Source organism: Hyperolius riggenbachi, chromosome 12, assembly GCF_040937935.1.
Source record: "Hyperolius riggenbachi isolate aHypRig1 chromosome 12, aHypRig1.pri, whole genome shotgun sequence".
In the NCBI taxonomy this organism is placed as follows: domain Eukaryota; kingdom Metazoa; phylum Chordata; class Amphibia; order Anura; family Hyperoliidae; genus Hyperolius; species Hyperolius riggenbachi.
This window is the reverse complement of record NC_090657.1, coordinates 219068115-219085908: the sequence shown is the minus strand read 5'-3', so window position 1 is coordinate 219085908 and position 17794 is coordinate 219068115. Positions and strand designations below refer to the sequence as shown.

General features: G+C 47.0%; 1 protein-coding gene across 1 annotated transcript in view; it reads left to right on the top strand.

Moving 5' to 3' along the window:
- The window catches only part of LRRC45 (leucine rich repeat containing 45), a 45613-nt gene that overhangs the window by 18757 nt on the left and 9062 nt on the right, over positions 1 to 17794 (top strand). The window contains exons 6-13 of the mRNA XM_068263646.1: positions 1294 to 1422; positions 2682 to 2794; positions 2882 to 2940; positions 3027 to 3104; positions 5125 to 5260; positions 6989 to 7066; positions 13074 to 13185; positions 15728 to 15798. Of these exons, the coding sequence (XP_068119747.1) occupies positions 1294 to 1422; positions 2682 to 2794; positions 2882 to 2940; positions 3027 to 3104; positions 5125 to 5260; positions 6989 to 7066; positions 13074 to 13185; positions 15728 to 15798 (776 nt within the window). The remainder of the gene's footprint in view (positions 1 to 1293; positions 1423 to 2681; positions 2795 to 2881; positions 2941 to 3026; positions 3105 to 5124; positions 5261 to 6988; positions 7067 to 13073; positions 13186 to 15727; positions 15799 to 17794) is intronic.

Genomic DNA, 17794 nt, shown 5'->3' with positions numbered 1-17794 from the left:
TCATGTCACATGTCACTTCAGGTATCCTTTAAATACACTTTAAATTGCGGTTTTGATTGTGTCTCTTTCTCTATGCTCACAGATGGGAAGGAGGAGCCGGGGAAGGGAGGGTTGAATTAAAACCATGCCCACACCACCAAGGCAGGGATCACACTTGTAGGAATCGCGTTTGTTTTGCAGCGATGCGATAATGCGCGTAATGCTTTCCTATGGACCATCAAGTGTTACAACGTAATTTTTTTTTCAGCATGAGGGGAAAAAAAAGACCAGATTTGTTGCCTTTTCTTTTTTGCACACTTTGTGCTATTACTGTTGCAGACAGTCAGCTGCCTATCAGCTGAAGTGTATGGAAAACGCTACAAATTGTCCGGGAGACCGCACCCATTTTCCACGGACGTGTGATCCCTGCCAAAGCTTGTGCTCCTGCTGATTGCACCTTGACCTTTAGCCACACCCAGGCCTGGATTTACATCACAGGAGCCTATAGGCACAGATGTCCTGGCACCCTCCAGGAACCCACACCGAACCACACTACTGTCGCTTCTTCCTTACCCGTCATAGGTAGGTAGATGTCCCAGTGCTCTCCCCAGAAATTTTTTCCAGCCGGGTGGCATAAAAAAATAGCCGGGTGACATGAAAAAGTAACCGGGTGGAGCAATATGAGAGAATGCAGGGCCGATGCTTCTGTTAATAACTCTACTTACAGCATAGGAGGTGGTGAGCCGATGACAGCCGGGTGCTCATCAAAACTAGTCGGGTGGAGCACCCGGCTAAAAGAGCCTGGGGAGAACACTGTGTCCCGTAGCATTAGGTAGCTAGAGGTGCCCCTGACTGAAGGGAGATCTTGTTAGTGGAATGCTGAAAGCGGGATGAGTAACCTCTCATTTACACTCCGCTCGGGACTCTACATAGGGAAGGAGGGAGGAGCTAGGTGGGGGGAATGAACCGCCTTTCCATCATCAGGCGCCTGCAGGCACGTGCCTACAGTGCCTTATGGTATATCCAGCCCTGGCCACACCCCCTCCATGCAGTACACTGGATGGGTGTGGTTAGTGGCGGTAGAAGGCCACATACTCCCTTCAGTATATCAGAGGAGTAGAGGCTGCCTGGTGCATCTGCCTCACACCCTGCCAGAAATTGTGCACCTCGGCCATACGCCCCCATGTGATGTCATCACTGGAGTTCATAGAGATTTAGTCTGTATGTTGGGAGTTTTGGGGAGGGGGGAGCAGAAGGTTGGTGGAAAAAGAGAGGAGTTGGGTGGCTTTATTATCACTCTTGTGTCTGCTCCAGACTTGCGGTGGAATAATGTTGGACTCCTCGGGGGCAGGGCCATCCTGGACTGCTTACAGAACAACCGAAGCCTGATCAAGTTGGAGCTGTCCGGCAACAATATCCCCAGCGACATCCTGAAGACCATCGGTAAGTAAAGAATGTGGAACCATACAGGGACTTCTCTCTGCTGCCTCCTAATACTGGGGGCTGGTGTTTAAGAGGGGGTGCACCACAATGCCACGAGGAATATTAAAGGAACCTCTTATTGCAAGAGCGTTGTGTGTTTAGCTTCTGATGGAAGCAGCTATTCTCTTGAATGTATTTACAGGAATTAAAAAAAAAAAGCAAACTGGTGCTTACAAATACATTAAAGTGTAACTGAAGATAAAAAAATAAAGAAAGAGTTTCACTTACCTGGGGATTCTGCCAACCCCTTGCAGCCGTCCTGTCTTGCTCCGGTCCTCAACAATCCTCCGTTCCCCTGCCGCCAGCTTGTTTCGGTTTCGCTGACGGGCCACTGCCCCTGTGCGGTTCTATCTTTGCTTGCATTTCCCTCCGCAATAGTGTCCTGCGCTAGCGCAGGATGCTATTGCAGAATGGAGCACAAACAAGGCTACGCGTGGCAGGGCTGCGCAGGCACAGTGGCCCATTGACTTACAAGTTGACCGAACTGACACTAGCTGGTGGCAGGAGAACAGAGGACCGGCGCAGGACAGGACGGCTGCAAGGGGCTGGCAGTAGCCCCAGGTAAGTGAAACGTTTTTTCTTTTTGTTTTTTTTTAGGCAGAGGCGCTGGGTGTTATATCGACATATGACTGTCAAATACTTTTTTTTTATTGTCTGATGAAGCAGGACTATACCTGTGAAATGAGTTGCAACATTGGTTTGGAGTATATTAATAAATGTATGTATTTTTGAAAATTGGCAGTTTTATGTCTGCTTTGGGGAGGTAAGTCCACCACTGCCTCCTTAGCTATTTTAACAATTTTTTAGTATATTTTATTCTGTTGGCGCCTCTGATCACTGCATACAATACCTGTGTCCACCCCTGGTAGAGGGGTGCTATACCCCCTTCTTCTGATCTACATAGAGCAACTTCTTAATCCTGAGTGGGGACAGGTCTAAATCTCCCCACCTGTTTTTACAGTGGTTGCTTAAAGGGTAACCCTGGTTTGTGACTTTATTTTACTTACACTCTCCATCTTACTCCAGTACTTACTAAACTATATTGGGCTCTTGGTGTCCCCCCCCCCCTCCGTTAAGATTTAAACCCTGGGCTCCTGCGGTTTATAGTGGTATGACGTGGCTTGCAGCGCTCAGGAACTGTTAGTCCTGGGGTGGGGTGGGATGAGCAGTTATAGTCCTCCAGGTTATGCCATTGCCTCTCCCCCCATCTTGTGCCTTAGAGCAGAGCATTGACCACAACCAGGACAGACAGACGGTGAGGATTGATCACTTGAACCAAAGGCAGATCCTGACTAAGGAAGTCCAGAGTCTGAAGCAGGAGAAGAACAAACAGGTGGGTGATGGACCTTCTTCAGTTCAGCTCTGTGGAGCGCTGGACTCTGAATCCTCTGTAATCTGAATCCTCTGCTGTCTTCTGCAGTTCCTGGATTTAATGGGCACCATCGACAAACAGCGAGAGGATATTGGTCGGACCGCACGGTTGGTTCTGGAGAAGGTAGTTTGCAATCTTCTTCTTTTCTGCTATACTCGCCTTTTAATGCTCTTTTCCCCTCTCTTTGGAACAGGACATCAACACTGCAAGTCGGTAAACTTCAGGAAGCGCTGGAAGACAGGAAGTCTGTTGTAAATTCACTGACAACCAAGTAAGGGCTGCTGTGAGTCGTGTTGTACACGGGCCTCTCTCTGAGACACATTCGTATCATGATGTTGATTGGGGGATTTAATTGAACACGGGAAAAGAAAATTAAATTGTTTCAATCAGACAGCCTTATTTCCTTCTAGAGGACATTTAAAGAAGAACTTTAGCAAAAAGGGGAAAAGAAAACAATCAAAGCATTACAGAGTGAGAAGTAAAAAAAACAGAAGACAGATCATCAAATGATTGATATTCGCCATGTAATTTGTTCATATTGTTTGATCCCCCAATCAGCCTGTACGTCATCTTTACTACTGGCAGACATGCAAAAAACTAGACAGCACCAACTGCCGTTATCTATAACCACACCCACTAACTTTGGGATAGGCCAGTGATCTGCAAACTCGGCTCTCCAGCTGTTAAGGAACTACAAGCCCCACAATGCATTTGCCTCTGAATCATAACTGTGGCTGCCAGAATCCTGCAATGCATTGTGGGACTTGTAGATCCTTAACCTCCCTGGCGTTCTATTAAGATCGCCAGGGCGGCTGCGGAAGGGTTTTTTTAAATAAAAAAAAAACTATTTCATGCAGCCAACTGAAAGTTGGCTGCATGAAAGCCCACTAGAGGGCGCTCCGGAAGCGTCATTCTGATCGCCTCCGGCGACCAGAATAAACAAGGGAGGCCGCAATGAGCAGCCTTCCTTGTTTTGCTTACATCGTCGCCATAGTGACGAGCGGAGTGACGTCATGGACGTCAGCCGACGTCCTGATGTCAGCCGCCTCCGATCCAGCCCTTAGCGCTGGGCGGGCGGCTGGGGGGACCCTCTTTCGCTGCTGCTCGCGGCGGATCGCCGCAGAGCGGCGGCGATCAGGCAGCACACGCGGCTGGCAAAGTGCCGGCTGCGTGTGCTGCACTTTATTTCATTAAAATCGGCCCAGCAGGGCCTGAGCGGCGACCTCCGGCGGTGATGGACGTGTATATTCGTCCATACCGCTGAGGAGGTTAACAGCTGGAGAGCCAAGTTTGCAGATCACTGGAAAAGGTTAAAAGGTTTTCTTTTTATTGATATACAGAGGGAGACACTGGTTGCTTGGAAGTTGAAAACAGCCATTATTTCCCACAATGCAACAAGGAACCCACAGTGTGACCTAGGTCCTGACATCACACTGTGGGAGGAGTTTCACCACAATATCAGCAATACAGATGTCCCAGATGATCTATTATAGCTAAGGTAAAGATTTCTCCTAGGAAAGGGGGTATGAAGGGTCATAGTTCCTTTTTAATCACTAGTACAAATGACTTCTTGGGAACAAATTAGGTGAAAGGAATGCCGAGAAGTTTGTGTGCAGATAATTCACCTAGGCAGATATTACGTGTTCAAGTTACCAGACTGAAGGTGTGTATTGTAATTAAAGAGCAGTCTACGTTGCTGATGAATGGTGTCAAAGGCCCCCTCCCTGGGACAGTTGTTAAACAGAGAGGATTTTTCTTGTTAAAGAGCACCTCCAGTGTAAATTACACATTCAATCGATCGTCTTCTAATATAAAGTTATCTAGAGAAAGCGACGCGGCCCTTTTCTGCAAGGGGGCGGGTAATAGGAGGGGCTAGTAATTGAGTGTCAAACCTTTGCTGTCATAGAATCTCAGTAATGGGAGGGGCCAGGGCTACGTAGTGACAACCCTATGCTGTCATGTGACTGAGGTCATGGGAGGGGCTAGGGTTAGAGTGAAAGTGATGTACTTGTGATCAGGGTAATGGGAGGGGCCTGAGCTAAAGAGTGACAGCCCACTACTACTAATGCAGTAGACTCTCATTATAGTAAACGTCTGATATAGTAAAGTCATTTTTCTGGTCCCTTGATGTCTGCAATAAAAGGAATCTACTGTACTGCACTGACCAGAACTTTGAGCCTTGGTAATGAACAGTATGGAATGTTTTCTGCAGTTTCCACTCCTGGTGAAAAATGTATTGTACTTACACTTCGCCGGTACAGATCATGTGGCTGACATACTTCTCTCTGCAGGCTACACATGGCTGATTCTGCCTTGGCACTTTCCCAGCAGAAGGCCGAAGACCTGGAACTGATCTTAACTCAGACAAAGCGAGAGAGCGCCACCTTGAGGGAACATCTTGCTAAAGATCTGCGCAAGGAGAAAGAGGTCTGGTCAGGCATGTGTGTATCGGAATGCTGTAGTGAGAGGCATAGAGGTACTATACAGTGGGCAGAAGGCAGATTGCAAGCAAATACCGCTCTACCTCAATGCAATATGCAGGGACGCTGCTTAGGTTTTCGTGGCCCCAAGTAGCACATAATTTGTGCCCTCCCCCCAGTCAGAGGGCCCTTCTCACATAATATTAGGTAGCCAAAGGTCTCCCTCCCCCTTACCCCCAAAAAAGTAGTTCTCAACTATAGGTAGGTAGCCTAAGGTTCACCATTCCCATAGCTCCCAAGTATCCCTCTTTGGGAGCCCTGTCCCTCTTTCCTCCTCATTGTCCCTCTTTCAGGACTTTGTCCCTCTTTCTATGAAAATATATATATTTCTCTAAACATTATTCCCATCTTTTAAATTGATATATCTCTTATTTTCAAATGTTAATACGAAGGAAAATGCACCAGGATAGAGAAGACCAGTGTATTGAATTATTAAACAACATATTTTTCTTATGAAATCTTTATGGTATGCGTAACTAGAGGTGTGCCGGGGGTGTGATCAGGGGCGTGGTTTAAGTGTCCCTTTTTCTCATCTTAAAAAGTTGGGAGGTATGCATTCCTCTGCACATTTTGAGATAAGAAAGACACGCCCTGCCACATGTCCAACCACACCCCTCACCATGCATATCACAAAAAATTAGAAGCAAAAGATGTAGTTTTATAATTCAAGCCACACTGGTCCTTCCTATCCTCATTAGTTTTCTCTCATTTTAACATTTTAAAATAAGAAATATATCAATTTAAATGCTGGGAATAAAGTTTAGAGTCAAACACATTTTTCAGTAGAAAAATACACATTTTACATAAATCTGTACATTAGTCCTGAAAGAGGGACAAATGGGGGAGAAAGAGGGACTGGATTCCCAAAGAGGGAAAGGGACCCTCCAAAAAAAGGGACTGTTGGGAGCTATGGTGCACCCCTCCCTTTCTCTACTACCCCCTACAGTATAGGTAGCCACCTTCAGTATAGTAAGCCAAGATGTGCCCCCCCCCCAGTAAATATGGCCACCCCCAGTATATTTGTGTCCCCCGCCCATCACCATATAGAACACTGGTGTCAGTGGGGGGGTGTAGCTACCTGCTGCCTCCCCATTCCCAGCACTCATAGACCTGCAGAACAGTAGGGAACTGAGGAGAGCAGCGCACACTAACCGTGTGGCATACTTCAAATACAGGAAGTGGGCAATGACCTGACTTTCTCATCTGATGTGCACTCCGCAGTCACTGCGCCGCTCTCTCTGTTCAAGTTGCCACTGATCTGAGGTCTGTGTGTGAGTGACGGGGAGGCAGTGGATGCCATCCAAGTCACAGGACAGACATAGCAGCATGAGAGACCCATGCTGTGGGCGAGGCCTCAAGCGACCGATTGGTTCGTCTAGGGGCCTAGCTGCACCCCTGGCAATATGCCTGTGGTTCCTCAAACCCCTCTGTGGTCCTGTAATGTTTTTATACATTAATAATGACAGTTGGCTCACTGTATACCTGCAGGTTCAGAAATGGACACTACAGCTTTCAGCATCACAGGGAATTGTTGTAATTGGATTCTACAACTGATGTCCGTAATGTGCTGTACACAAGAGCCGTGTTGTGCTGTCTGACAATTATTACTGCTTGCAGTTTTTCCGGTCAGAGAAAGCCCACGCAGATCCGTAATTATTTACTTGTTTTGTTCCAGGATTTTGTGACCCGTGAAATGAGGCTTCGACAGGAAGTGGCGTCTGCCAATGAGAGAGGCTTGGCTTATCGCAGTAAGGTGGGCAGAGGACTACTGAATATGGCCACACCCATGGGGGAGGGGAAAGGGAGGTGCATTGTTCTATAATAGTGGAATTCTAGCTATTGGCTTTGCTTTCATTTGTCGTTCTGTTGTTTTCCTCCTAGAGACACCACAGGCAGAAATAGCAACCTGACAGCTGTTCTAACTTTGACACAACTACTGATTCACAGATAGTAGATTTAGTGTGGCCAGTTTCCCCAACATGGACATCTATTCTCTCATCCTGTGCTGTCACCACTTTCAGGATGAGACAGAGCAAACCGGCACAGGGAAATTCGGGCGCACCATACGCCGCCATAGGCTGTAATGTGAAATATTGAAAGTGTAATTCACCCACCAGCAATAGCTGCCAGCCGAATGACGTCTTTCCCCCTGAGTCCATGGCTGCCCGGAGGGGGAATAGTAATTAACGCAGCCGGGACTTTTGCAGGAGAAGGGTGAGCTGTATTTCAGCTTCACCCTGCGCCCAAATTTCCTGGCACCGTTTTTGCATTTATGCCTTTCAGGGGGCCAGCAAAACTCTCCAAATGTCATACAAGGAAAAGTTACCCTGCTAGATTTTAATTGCTGTGTCACTGTTGGACAGATTCGCCCACTTCCTCTTTCTAAATCAGAGGCCGCCTGCGAATATTGCAGCCAGCGCTATTTTCTTAGCCGCATGCGATTTCAGATGCAGCTTATTGATTTCAATAGGCTGCGATTCCGCCTCCGAAATGGCGTGCGTTAAAGAGACGAGATTCTCGGCTAGTGGAAATAGGCCCTGAGAGTCGAGCCGATTGCTATATGTCAAATGTTTGCGTTTTCGACAATTACCTTTATGCTAAATACACACAATGCAATTTCCCTTCCAACTGATGGGAATCTGAAGATCATTTCTGGCATGTCCGATCTGTGCCCATTGATAACGGCATTAATTATCTGAAGTTATCATGGGAAAATCGATTGTGTTGTCGATCGGGAGCAGTTTGGACATGTATATGTTACGGCCAGAACCCAAAGTCTGGCCTCTTCGGGTTCTGGCCGGTCACAATGCGAAGTGGCCGCCTGATGTGGCCAATGTACAAAATGCTGCACAATTTCGGACTTTGGCCGGCCAGAATGCGTTCTGACTACATGTGGCCGGCCAAGTCCCGAAGCTCACCTATTTAGTGCTGTGCCGCTGTCCCCCGCTCTGCGTTCAGTCCCGCTGTCCCCCGCTCCGTGTCCTGCTGGCTACTGTTCTCCGTTCTTCCGCTTTTCCCTAGCTGCAAGGAACTTTGTCTGCGAGGACCCGGGGCTGCCTATATGCTGCCGGCTGCAGCTGATTTCACCGTCGCCTTCCTTCCCCAACTTTTCCCTGCTCCGCTCAGCTCAGCGCTCTGCAAGTACGCGCTGTCCCTGCCGCCTTCCCCGTAGTCCTCCTCACACCTCTCCTGCAGGTGGCCTGTATGGTGCCAGCTGCAGCTAATTCCACCTCCGCCCTTGCAGCTCTCCACGCCACATTAAGGTGGACCTGAACTCTTTCACAGGGTAAAAGAAAAACAGAGAAAAGCACCCTGTATGTATTTAGAGAGTTTAGCCTGTCTAATTCCCCCTCCTCTGTCACTAATCATAAGCCCCCCAGCAAAGCACCCACAGCCATGCAAAGCACCCAGCAAAGCCCCCCCCTCCACCCCCAACAAAGTGCCCAGCAAAGCAAAAAAGACAAAGACAAACACTTATATTGCGCTTTTCTCCTGGCGGACTCAGCAAAGCACCCAGAAAAGCCCCCCAGCCATGCAAAGCACCCCCCAGCCATGCACCCCCCCCCCCCCTCATCTGTGACTAATCACCACAGTAATTTGATCTCTCCCCTGTGTCACCTGACTGCCACAACAGAGCAGCTAATTTAAAAGCACAGGATGTTAACAATATATCTGCTTCCATGAAAGCAGGATGTAGACACACTGCAGATTTATTGCAGGATTTGTATCAGCTGTAACTAAGAAATGCTTTTCTTTCAAAAAGATGATTATGCTGCATCTGTAGCAGAGAGGAAGTTCCGAGTGCTATTCATGGTGCTGGACAGGACCCAGGATGTTCCGGGATTTGTGCGTTTTGGATCCTGTCCGTTTATAGAATGTCAGAAATTCCCAGCATTTTGGACTTTGGCCGACGTCAAATCGGCCAGTTCTAGAATTGGCCGATTTCTGGTTTTGACCGTAACATATACACAATACAACCAGGGCCGGCCCGCTCATGAGGCGGGGTGATACGTTTGCCTCAGGCGGCAAACTTCTAGGGGCGACACCCGCCCGTCCGTGGGTTCGGGGGGGGGGGGGGGGGGGGGGGGCGGCCGCCGAGCCGAAGGGGTAGTGGGCAGGACGGGGGTATTGGGCCTAGCGTGTGCTCCCTGACGTCCCTTCCTGCAACGCCGTCCACTTAGAATACAGTGGGCGGCGATGCAGGAAGTGACGTCAGTGGAGCGCACGCTGGAACGCGGAAAAGGTGAGTCCTCCCCGCCCGTGCCTCTTACTATTGGGAATCCGCTGCTTCCTATTTAAGCTGGAGGGGAGCGCAGATCGGGGGACCCAGGCGAGGGAGGGGATCCGACCCCCCTCCCCACCGCTAGGCCCAATACCCCCGTCTTGCCCGCTACCCCTCCGGCTCGGTGGACCCCCCCCCGGGGGGGGGGGGGAGGGGGAGTATGCGGCGGCAGCGGCAATTTTTTTCTAAATTTGCCTCAGGCGGCAAAAAGTCTAGGGCCGGCCCTGAATACAACTTCCTGTCAGATTACTTGTCGATCGGACGGGAAATTGAATTGAATCGTGTGTACCCAGCATTAAAGGGGAACTGAAGAGAGAGGTATATGGAGGCTGTCATGTTTATTTCCTTTTAGACAATACCAGTTGCCTGGCAGCCCTGCTGATCCTCTGCCTCTAATACTATTAGCCATAGCCCCTGAACAAGCATGCAGCAGATCAGGTGTTTCAGTGGTTCAGACTTATAAGTCTGATCTGACAAGACTAGCTGCATGCTTGTTTCTGGTTTTAATCAGATACTACTGCAGAGAAATAGACCAGCAGGGCTGCCAGGCAACTGGTATTGATTAAAAGGAAATAAACATGACAGCCTCCATATACCTCTCTCTTCAGTTCCCCTTTAAAGGGAACCTGAAGTGAGAAGGATATGGAGGCTGCTATATTTATCTCCTTTTAGACAATACTAGTTATCTAGAATTCCTCATTTCCAGTGTCACCTGTAGTGAATTGCATGTGCTTAGTGCCCCCTGTAGTGTATTCCACATTTCCAGTGTCCCCTGTAGTATATTCCACGTTTCCAGTGTTCCCAGTAGTGTATTCCACATATTTAGTGCCCCCTGTAGTGTATTCCACGTTTCCAGAGTCCCCTGTAGTGTATTCCACATATTTAGTGCCCCCTGTAGTGTATTCCACATATTTAGTGTCCCCTGTAGTGTATTCCACATATTTAGTGTCCCCTGTAGTGTATTCCACTTTTCCAGTGTCCCCTGTAGTGTATTCCACATATTTAGTGTCCCCTGTAGTATATTCCACGTTTCCAGTGTTCCCAGTAGTGTATTCCACATATTTAGTGCCCCCTGTAGTGTATTCCACATATTTAGTGCCCCCTGTAGTGTATTCCACATATTTAGTGCCCCCTGTAGTGTATTCCACATATTTAGTGCCCATGTAGTATATTCCACATATTTAGTGCCCATGTAGTGTATTCCACATATTTAGTGCCCCCTGTAGTGTATTCCACATATTTAGTGCCCCCTGTAGTGTCTTCCACATACTTAGTGTCCCCTGTAGTGTATTCCACATATTTAGTGCCCCCTGTAGTGTATTCCACATATTTAGTGCCCCCTGTAGTGTATTCCACATATTTAGTGCCACCTGTAGTGTATTCTATGTTCCCAGTGTCCCCTGTAGTGTATTCCACATATTTAGTGTCCCCTGAAGTGTATTCCACATATTTAGTGCCCCCTGTAGTGTCTTCCACGTTTCCAGTGTCCCCAGTAGTGTATTCCACGTTTCCAGTGTCCCCTGTAGTGTCTTCCACATATTTAGTGTCCCCTGTAGTGTCTTCCACATATTTAGTGTCCCCTGTAGTGTATTCCACATATTTAGTGTCCCCTGTAGTGTATTCCACATATTTAGTGTCCCCTGTAGTGTATTCCACATATTTAGTGTCACCTGTAGTGTATTCCACGTTTCCAGTGTCCCCTGTAGTGTATTCCACGTTTCAGGTGTCCCCTGTAGTGTATTCCAGGTTTCCAGTGTCCCCAGTAGTGTATTCCACGTTTCCAGTGTCCCCCGTAGTGTATTCCACATATTTAGTGTCCCCCGTAGTGTCTTCCACATATTTAGTGTCCCCTGTAGTGTCTTCCACATATTTAGTGTCCCCTGTAGTGTATTCCACGTTTCAGGTGTCCCCTGTAGTGTATTCCAGGTTTCCAGTGTCCCCAGTAGTGTATTCCACGTTTCCAGTGTCCCCTGTAGTGTATTCCACATATTTAGTGTCCCCTGTAGTGTCTTCCACATATTTAGTGTCCCCAGTAGTGTATTCCACGTTTCCAGTGTCCCCTGTAGTGTATTCCACATATTTAGTGTCCCCTGTAGTGTCTTCCACATATTTAGTGTCCCCTGTAGTGTATTCCACATATTTAGTGTCCCCTGTAGTGTATTCCACATATTTAGTGTCCCCTGTAGTGTATTCCACTTATTTAGTGTCCCCTGTAGTGTATTCCACGTTTCCAGTGTCCCCTGTAGTGTATTCCACGTTTCAGGTGTCCCCTGTAGTGTATTCCAGGTTTCCAGTGTCCCCTGTAGTGTATTCCACATATTTAGTGTCACCTGTAGTGTATTCCACATATTTAGCGTCCCCTGTAGTGTATTCCACATATTTAGTGTCCCCTGAAGTGTATTCCACATATTTAGTGCCCCCTGTAGTGTATTCCACATATTTAGTGCCCCCTGTAGTGTATTCCACATATTTAGTGCCCCCTGTAGTGTATTCCACATATTTAGTGTCCCCTGTAGTGTATTCCACATATTTAGTGTTCTCTGTAGTGTTAAGTTAGTGTAGTGTTAGTGATAAGATTCGCTTCTATAGTTGATTTGAATAGTAGTGATCATGAACATACAGTTTTCCATCCCCTTCTTGCACCTCTGACACTGGTTGTCCTTGATTGGTGTTGATGTGTTGTATCCATTGTTATCCATAGCATGCTTGGGGGCCCCAATGCTAAACTTGCACTGGGCCCATGGCTTCTTAGCTACGCCACTGACTCCTAGGTCAAAGCTATTGTAGTTTCTCTAGCGGGGAAGATGTCTTTCCTTGGAGACCAAATAGTTCAGAAATTGCTGCTAATACCCTGAGAACAACACCGAATCCTGATGCCAGGGCCCATATGCAAAAAAACTTTATAAATCAACAGAAAGCAAAAAAATACTCTAGTACTTTTTTCTACCTACCTTTTGATACTTTTTCCATTGCAGAATGTTAAAAAGTTATTGTAAATCGAAGATAAAAATGATCTCCTAGGAGAAGACTCGGAAGAAAAAGTGAATTGCATATGGGTCCTGGTGTCAGTCTAAAGCAGTGATGACAAACCTTGGCACTCCAGCTGTGATAAAACTACAAATCCCATCATGCCTCTGCCTCCCCGAGTTATGCTTAGAGCTGTCAGAGTATTGCAATGCCTCATGGGTCTTGTAGTTCCACCACAGCTGGAGTGCCAAGGTTAGCCATCACTGGTTTAAAGTGACAATGGAAGGAGAGGCATAGCATTATCTTCTGTTTTCCTCTCAACACAGGAAGTACCACCATATTGGGTTTTTTGTGTGTTTGTTAGTTATTTTGCAACTTCTGCTGGAAAATACATTGGATAACAGATAAGCGATGGTACAACAAAACACATATGAATGCAACAAGTGTAAATACTGTGGCAGGTCCTCTTTCAGCATACTGGAGCATGATTGGCTGTTCTGTGATCTCCCAGGTGGAGGAGCTGGAGAGGAAGTGCTCGGTGCAGCAGCAGCAGCTGTTTGAGCTGAAGCAGGAAATGACCAACACGAGCGCAGATCTGAAGCTGCGGGCGGTGCAAGCAGAAGGTAGGGGCTCATTGTTAGAAAACCGTCATGGTCTTTCAAACATAAATGACATGGTGTATGCTAAGAAGGTGTAAGAAGCTAGAAGAGGTTGGTACAGGCTCTGCTGCCCCCTACTGATTGCCTGATGTCCTGGCTGGGCTTAGGCAGGCAAGAACTCAGACGGTTTTCTGCAAAGTCTACAAAATGTGTGTATGAGTAGAGGTGCGAGGAACAATGGGCGCCGGGTGAAGCTGATATAAGTGTAAACGATAAATACCATTGTGAATTGGGCGCCAAATGAAAATGAAAAAATATTTATAGTGGTAATGACGATAGTAAAACAGTGGTAAATGTTACCAATATTTTACTACAACTAAACCTCACCTTACTCTCACACAGAAACTCCCTCTCCCCCCCCCCCCCCCCCTTTCCGATGTCTTTATAACATAATGGGAGCCACGTCTCTTGACTTGGTGCCTGTGGCTACAGCGACCCCCAGAGGGAAACTCCGCATCCTACCTAATAACACCCCTGTGTCTCTCCGTCCCATGTCCACGTGTGTGTGTTTTTGCACTCTGCGCATGTGCAGGGACGCAGAGACACTGAGGGGGAGTGACGCGCGGCTTGCAGAGGCAGATGGGGCCTACGGGCGGGTGTGTGCGCGGGGGGCGCAAGCGCAGTGACATGCGGCGGTGACCGACCTAGAGCCTGTTTTTAAACGGGCTTAGGTCAGCTAGTATTGATATAAAATGTGTTGCTGTGGAGCGGACCGGAAGTCATGTCTATGGCGATGCGGGGATTTTAAAAATGTTAACGGTGGTTGTGTGGCGACGTTGCAATGCGCATGCATGGAAGCATACTTTTACAATACAGCTCCATGCACTTCCGTATACCTAAAACAGGAAGTGCCGCACCACACCACTGATGCCAGTATACAGTGTGAAGCCGGCCTCAGGCTCGAAAATGTGCCTATACATCATTGGCCTTAATTCACTAAGCTTATCTCCTGTCTTTAATAACTCTTCTGAGCTGTTTCTATCACCATTATATCACCATGGTGATAACTGTAAAACAGCTCAGAAGAGTTATTAAAGACAGGAGATAAGCTTAGTGAAAGTATGAGCAGATCACCCAAGAGACAGATCTCCCTCTGATCGGAGAGAGATCTGTTGCATTGCCCATACACTGCAGGCCGATTCCCCATCAATTCCAGCATGAGATCGTGCACCCGAACGAGCATGTCAGCCCTGCATCTTGCAGAATGTCCGATCAATACATGCCACCAATTTCTGCCCGAAGTTGGCTGCCTCGGCGATTGGGCATGCTCTTGGCAGCACTGATTTTCATTTGGTTGTAATAACCGCATTGGATGGTCAATCGGCCGCCAAGTTTCCTGCTGTATGGCCACCTTTACTGTGTCTGGCCTCTCCTTTGTCTTGTTGCGGTAGCCTCTGTTTGGTATGTCCATGGCGCAGGCACAGTCCATCCACGCACTCTCTGTACGCGCTCTGGCACCGCTATTTGCAGCTGCAGCCGTTGCAGGCTCCGCCCTAGGCTTGTACAGTTCCAATTTTTTTCCGAACTGCCCGTTCCCAGGATGCTCTCGGCCATGGCTGCTGTGCACAGCCATGCAGGAGCTACGAATGTTTGCTACAGCGGCAAGACAGAGGGGGCTGGACAAGGTGGATTTAGGAGAGCCTATCCATTAGCAAGGTTAACCCCTTTCCCCCCTCAAGTACACTTTAAAGGGCAACAGAAGCAAGAGGGGTATGGAGGCTGCCATATTTATTTTCTTTTAAGCAATACCAGTTGCCTGGCAGCCCTGCTGATCCTCTGCCTCTAATACTTTTAGCCATAGCCCCTGAACAAGCATGTATCAGATCAGATGTTTCTGACATTCTTGTCAGATCTGAAAGATTAGCTTCGTTCTTGTTTCTGGCATTATTCAGACACTACTGCATCCTAATAGACCAGCAGGGCTGCCATTCAACTGGTACTGTATAAAAGCAACTAAATATTGCAGCCTCCATGTATTTCTCACTTCGGTTGTCCTTTAAGGTGAGAATAAGCAATAAATAGGTTTCACTTTGTCTGGACGACAGAGAGAAATGATCTATTACAGTGGTCCTCAAACTAAGGCCTGTGGGCCGACTGTGGCCCCTTGAGGCTTTTGTACCGGCCCCCCACACACAAAATGTATTATAGATGTGGTCAGCTACATCTTTAAATATTGGTGGTCCGCATATAGAATGAAGCCAAAAAGCAGTAATTCACTGGTTTCCAATCAAATTCTACATCAGGTGACACTGCTGTCCAATTGGAATGCAGGTTGTCATCTGGGTATGCTTCACTGTCTGGCCCGCAAAGATTTCTACATCATTTTATGTATACTCCGGCCCCCCAGCAGTCTGATGTATGTTGACCCAAAACATTTAAGGAACCAAGATCTATTACATTACGTTATTAACCCATGCAACTACAACTGGAAAAGGGAGGTAGGCAAGTTCTGAATATTCAATCAAATCAGTAAATTTGGCTTGTTTTTTTTGTTTTCCTGTACCAGAGCGCTTGGAAGCAGAAAAGAGGCGATTCCGGCAAGCGCAGGATGACGCCAGCGTACTGCACCAGAAAGAGGTAGGCTTCCCGACTCTGGCCACCTCTGCTGAGAGGTACATGCCAGGAAAATAAGAAGGAAAAAAGTAAGCTTAAAGGAGAACTGTAGTGAGCGGTATATGGAGGCTGCCATATTTATTTACGTCTAAGCAATACCACTTGCCTGGCTGTCCTGCTGATCCTCTGCCATTAATGCTTTTAACCCTAGACCCTGAACAAGCATGCAGCAGATCAGGTGTTTCTGACATTGTCAGATCTGACAAGATTAGCTGCATGCTTGTTTCTGGTGTGTTATTCACACTACTGCAGGCAGATAGCTCAGCAGAGCTGCCAGGCAACTGGTATTGCTTAAAAGTAAATCAATATGGCAGCCTCCATATACCTCTCATTACAATTCTACTTTAAAATGCATACAGACTGCCACTCTCCTTCCCTTCATCAACAAAGGATTCTGGGATCACAGTGCAGTGTGGGAGTGTCCTAAGGGATGAGGGGCATCCAGACAGCAATAAGGGGAAAGAAGGTGTTCCCCCCACCCTCCCTAATAAAGACTTTATTTGAACTATACAATATCTTTGTAAACAATCTTGCAACATATTTACAAAGGTTGGTGTAAAGGCAAAATAAGAAATTGTTTGATGCAGAATCACTTTGATAATCTGCAATATAACAATACAAAATAAGGCTGCTTTTACACTGCTGAGAAACATTTTCAGCTTATCGGAGCAGACGGAATGCAAAGCAATAGGATCTTCTCACATAAGTATTTTCGTAATGGATCCCTTTGTACAGCAGGGTTGTGGGGTAAGCGGTAATCCCGGATACGGATCGCCACTGACGTAGAATCAGTGGAAGCCTACGGCCTCGTTTCATAAAAGGTTGTGCGATTAAAAAAAATCTTGAAGTTAAAATACCGCATTTGGTGTTTTAGACTTTTGTGTGCTAATTCATAAAAATGTTCACACATGCGTTAGATGGAGTAGTGACCCTACAAGGACAACTTGGGTCACTACTCCATCTGGCCCACTACCGGCGCTGGCAACTGCAGCTCTCAGGTTGTACCTTTGATGAGACGTATTCTACTGGGCTTTACACCAAACCAGATGCTGGTCCTTTATTTTTATCCAGTAAGTGCATGTCTTTTTGCGCATTTTTATTCATTTTAAGTTAACACACTACGGAGCGATTACAACAGGCCAATGGGAATCTTCTCTCCCCAGGGAGAATTCTCATTGGTTCACTGAGTGGTGAACCAATCAGAATCCTTCCTGGTGCTCAAGGAGGATTCCCATTGGTCAGTTGCAATCCCATGGGGAGCCCCATATGCTTCTGCCGGGGCACTGATCTGTATGAAGGAGCTTCTCCTGTGCAGCGGAGCTAACCGGCGGTAGCGGCAGTGAAGCCAAATGTGACAGCAGCAGGTGAACTGGATTGGTGGCCATGCGACCGGACCAGATGTACAACTAGAATCGTTACTCAAAGAAAAGGGACTAGCACCATCACAAAAAAGGAATCTACAAGCTATTACAAATAAATTCATCAATGCAAGGCTGTGTGCAGAAGAGATCAATTTGAGCTAATGGACCACAAAAAAGAAAAGGTAGATCCCAAAAGACCACACCACAGCAATCAATATATCAACAATAGCCTTTTATTAATATATATGACATGAACAGCAAAGGATAAAACACCATTAAAAACAGGATATCCATAGTAAATCACTGTCAGAAATGATATAAGGTTATACCTCACAAATACTCCATATATAACCTATCTAGTGTATCGACCTGCCAGTACCCACACTGGTGTCTAATGCTCCCCGCTCCTTCCCTTGCCTGCCGGTAAGCCCTTTTTACACACACTGGGCCAGATTTATCAAAGCATTACCGACAGTGTTTTCTCCTTAAACAGTTCTAACCAGCAGCGGGAACAGTTCTGTATGATAAGATACTTCTTAAATCCTACATAATAGCGGCAGTTTAGTGTGAATTTCTAGAGCTGCACTGCAGTTAAGAAA